Genomic DNA, 5,091 nt, shown 5'->3' with positions numbered 1-5,091 from the left:
GACACAGTGGATGGAGCCTGTGTTCTGGTTGGATCCTGTTACAGCAGGTCAAGGCTTCCTGCTGATTGTCTAGTGTGCTCATTGGTTCCTACTACAAGTATTCCCTTGTCTGCAAACTTTAAGATATGCTGTTATTCATTATTCACATATATTTAGATTTTTGCGTTTTCCTAGGTAATACATATATTTATAATTTTGTCCACTATTTTCTTATTAGTGAACTGGTGAAAAAATTGTTCTCACAATTTGGAGTTTGATGCATTGCCTGCAATATATATGAACTCTTTTTTTCTTATTTTGTTATATTAAAATTTCTAGATCCATTGACAGTGAGTATATGTCAGTTTCAATTAATAACTAGCAAAACACATTCCAGTTTGGCCACTAAAATATTTCAAAAGACATAACCTCTGTGAGAGGATGAATGACTGCAAAAATGCATTAGAGAACATGTACAGATACAGGCTTACATTACATACTTACAGAAAGTTGATAGTTGACATAGGGGAGACACTTAGGTCAGATAATTAGTATCTGTCATTTCATTTTTATCAGACATGACAAATGTCTTAAATATTACAGAATTAAGTTACATGGGGGAGTCAACAATCTTAATGCTCACCTACAACTTAGCCCTAAGGTTTGGTCCCCATCTCTGGGTCAATCATGGACATAAGAAAGACTGGCAGCCAACACGGCCTAGGAAGGCAATGTGGCTTCCCCAGGGGATGGATTTCACTGTCAGGACACAGGGGTTGGTAACCATGGCCCTCTGTTTACTTCATGGACAAGGACTTTCCTCTTTTTCTATGTTCCAGAAGGAGAGAAATGTTACTATGATTCCCTCTACACTTTTGTTTATTACTTCTTTAGGATTTTATTTTTGTGTATTTCCAATGTATTCACATTCACACAATTGTGTACCATAGATCTTCCATATTTATTTCACACATCACTAAATGAAATCACTAAATATGATCAAATGATTTCAGGATGTTCTCATGATTGATTTGTAAGGTTTGTATCTGTGACTTTACTTGATAAAAGTACTACAAACTATTTGATGAATCATAAACATATATAATCTCAAATGATTATAGCAAACAACTTGAATTATACTCATTTATAAAAGATGCATTTTTAAACATTATACATTTTATGAAGAATAAATAGAAATGATGGTGTGAATTAAAACAAAAATTATTTTATAAGTTGAAGTACCCAGGACCCAATAAGGTGACATTAGAGTAAGCAGTATAAATTCTGAAGCACAGCTATGAAGAGCATGATCTATAATTAAGAAGCTCAAACAGGGAAATTAGAATAATACTGAAAAGCATCTTTATTATTTCCCTGAGAACAACTGTCTTTGCATTAGTCTCCTCACAGCTTCCTTTACCTGTTTGTTTCTGAGACTGTAGATAAGAGGATTCAGGAACGGAGGAACCATGGTGTAAAAGGCAGAGAGAACCATGTTCTGGAGGGTGTCAGAGGTTGATGAGGACCTCAGGTACACACCTGCGCCAGAACTGAGGAAGATGGACACCACGAGGATGTGAGGGGTGCAGGTGGAGAAGGCCTTCCCTGATTCGGGAAATTTCAGCACAGCAGAAAATATGCGAATGTATGACATGGCAATAAGAGTAAAGCAACCACCACCAATTGCCACAGCAGAGACAAAAAGAAGGACCATGTTGCTGGTGGTGTCAGAGCAGGACAGCCTCAGCAGAGAGGGGACATCACAGAAGAACTGGTGGACCACGTTTGACTGACAGAAGGAAAGCCAGAATGTGTTTCCAGTGTGCACACCTGCATACAGCAGACCACTGACCAGGGTGGCCAGGGTCATGTGGACACAAATCTGAGGATTCATGATGAGTGGGTACTGGAGGGGCTGGCAGATGGCCACATAGCGATCCCAGGCCATGATGGTGAGAAACAGAAGTTCAACACATGCACAAAAAAGGACCAAGAAGATCTGGGTTGCACAGCCAGCCACTGAAATGGCTCTGTTGCCAGTGAGAGAGTTGACACAAGCATTGGGAACAGTGATGGAAATATAGAACATATCCAAAATGGACAGGTTCCTGAGGAAGAAGTACATGGGTGTGTGCAGGTTCTGGTCAGCAGTGGTGACAGTGACGATGAGAAGATTCCCTAACAAGGTACCCAGGTAGGTCATTGAGAATATTGTGAAATAGAGGAAACTCAGATCCCAGCCATCAGGAGAGCCCAGGAGGAGAAATTCAGTTACCATGGTGGCATTGGCCATTTACTGGAAATTCAGGTTGACTGGGATGATAAAGAGATAAAAGTGGAAAGAAAACAGATTTAATGCAATTACTTTATATATTCATATGCACCATTTTTCTTGTATTTTGCAGTTAGATTCCCTGCAGAGGAAGGTCACTCTTGGTTTTCTGATATGTTTACTCATTTCTGAGCAGAGTGCACCTCGCAGTTCAGGTGTGGAGGTCTGCAGCCCAGGGTCTGGGTGTGACCTGTAGGGCTTGTGTTCCGCTCCTCCTCATCAGGCCTCCCCTGACCTCCTGATACTCCATGCAGAGCATGTGACAATGTTTTTTTTTATTTTTTTTAATGATCAGTAATATAGTTATCTACATTCTCTTCCATGAAAACAATTTCAACATTATTTTGCCATTTTTCCACACTAAATAATTCAAAGTATGATTAATAATTCCAATTGTAATTAATTTTCTAATATTTTTACATGGGAAACTCTTCATAATGTAGAAGTATTTATCTCCATGAACATGAAAAAAATTTTACTCATGAGGAAAGAATCTCAAGTATTCATAGTTTCCCATTCCAGGGCTGCAGGACCAGTGCTGTGGTAAACTGAGGTGGTGTGAGTGCACTTGGACTCTTCTGCAGTCCCCCACTCTCCCTGCTGCTCCCCAAGATGGGGGGTACTGTATGCAGGCCACACAATCTCGGATAGGGATCTGGTCCTGTTCCCACTGGGGCTCTTTTTTTCTCTCCAACACATCAGTGTTAGGTGTCTAAAGCTCCAGATTCCAGCCCAGCTGACATTCTCCTAAACTTTTATTTTTTACCTTAATGTGTTTTTACTCTGTGTTCAGCACTATGAAGTTGAAGATTCCTTGGTCTACATAATAATTTGTCATTTTCTTGTAGACACCTTCCATTTTAATCCTTTCCTCCAAATTTCATGATTATACAAAGTGATCCTGGCTGTATACCCTAAAAGGAAGATTTTGCTCATATTTATAGCACTTATGAAGCAGTTCAGACTATTCAATCCCAAATCAGCAAAACTGTCATTTCTTCAGCCCTCTGAAAACCTAGGTCCACCTCAGCATCTTGCCAGGTTAACCACACTCATCCTTAGAAAAGTGAGTTTCCTCATGAGTTTGTCTGGACTTTACTTAAATTTTTTGTGTCCCCCATGGACTGGGGTTTGTGTCATGACACAGGTAGGTTGGTGTTAATTTCACAGTTAATTTCAAGGACCCCTACACTGTCTAACTTCAATCTCTTGCTTGCCTTATTCCCCATTTCTCCGTGACACAAGCCTGAATCTCACACCTCAGTAACCCCCTTGTTCACAACGTGCCCTAGAACTTGCTGACAGAGGCCCTTTTCTACTGTGACATAATGATTCCATTTTTCCCATTACTATGTACTGAGCTTTAAAGGAGGCTCAAATGCAACTTTTCCTCAGAAACCCTCTTGTAGCTTCTAATTATTCTTCTATTTCTCTGTAGTGTTAGAAATCAACATGTTATTCTACCTTTCAGTAAATAAGTATTGTATTTATCCCTGGAAATGCTCTTGCAAATTCCTTGATTTTTGACCATGTATTCCTTCAAGTTTTTATTCTCATAGTAGCAAGTGCATGACATCATGCATAGTAGTTAATAAAAAATGCAATATAGCATAACCAACTAACTGTTAACATGAACTAAGTTTTTATTTGACTTATTTACAAATGAGTAACTTCTAAATTGGTGAAGCCCTTTCTTCACATCTGTAAGAAATACAGTGTTCCTTCTTTTGAGATAACTCACACTTGCCTGTGGGCATAACATAAGATCTTTTCAAATTAGGTAATCTTTCCACAAATATTTACTAATGATTCATAACATGGCAAAATCTGCTCCGGATACTGGTTTTAGTAAAAGAGGTAAATTATCATCTTTAAAACATAATTTGAGTATTGTGAAGGAAAAATAAAATGGTACATATGTAAAAAGTCAAATAAACATGAAAAATTTTGAAAGTGATATATGATGAGACTATTCAGTTTTCTTTATGGAAATCTTCCAGGTTTTTCACCTTCTATCCTAGATTCTGGGATCTTCAGGAGTTTTTGTTGATCATCGCAGAACATCTTGTCACATACAGATGGAACATAAACTTGGGTTTAAATCTAGAAGGTGCATAGAACTATAGAGACATTTTCTTTTTTTAAAAAAAAAGTTTTAATTTTCTGTGTGTGTGGTGCTGAGTGTTGAACTCAGAGTCTGGTGCATGCGAGGCCAGCACTCCATCAACTGTCATATGTCCCCAGTGCTCTTTCTTTATTATGGTTTTTAACACTAAAGCACTTACTGCTTTTCTTTCTCCAATAGAACTTAGAAAATTCTCCACAACTAGTTTGAATTATAGGAACTTACTTCATGTCCTCTTTTCCTTGTGAGATTTAGGTATAGTTTAATAAATTCATCTCAATTCAACTTTCTTTTTTCAATTATGGAGAACTGATGCAAAGTCATGTATAAATACAATAAGATAAATGTACAAAGCACCACCTATTTTTTACAAAGGGCCTGAGAAAATTTCAGTAGATTTTAAATATATGGTGATTTTTGAAGCTGGATTTAAAAAAAAATATGGCTTAGATTGCATAGGTTGAATTTAAAATTTTAATATGGTTCAGTATGACATCCTCATTTAAGGGGCAAAAACTACCCATAGATGATTCCCTCTTAAAGACAATAAGATGAAGGTATAAATAACAGAAAGGGTTGGTAAAAGTGAGAGTCAGGACAATGTGTGTAAGGAGAATCTAGCATGTTTTAACTCCAGGAACATGAAGAGGGACTG

General features: G+C 37.8%; 1 protein-coding gene across 1 annotated transcript; it reads right to left on the bottom strand.

Annotated features, from left to right (window-relative positions):
* Positions 1-1,345: 1,345 nt before the first annotated feature.
* LOC107160676 (olfactory receptor 14C36-like) lies at positions 1,346-2,272 on the bottom strand. Its single transcript, XM_015507322.1, has one exon. It carries the CDS (start codon positions 2,270-2,272, stop codon positions 1,346-1,348), a length of 927 nt encoding a protein of 308 aa, XP_015362808.1.
* Between the last annotated feature and the right edge of the window lie 2,819 nt (positions 2,273-5,091).

The sequence above is a fragment of the Marmota marmota genome, unplaced genomic scaffold, assembly GCF_001458135.2.
Source record: "Marmota marmota marmota unplaced genomic scaffold, marMar, whole genome shotgun sequence".
Lineage (NCBI taxonomy): Eukaryota > Metazoa > Chordata > Mammalia > Rodentia > Sciuridae > Marmota > Marmota marmota.
This window is presented reverse-complemented; position numbering and strand designations above follow the sequence as displayed.

Bases quoted from the DNA above. Each gene is read 5' to 3' on its own strand.
- LOC107160676 (XM_015507322.1), bottom strand. From the start codon at position 2,272: ATGGCCAATGCCACCATGGTAACTGAATTTCTCCTCCTGGGCTCTCCT.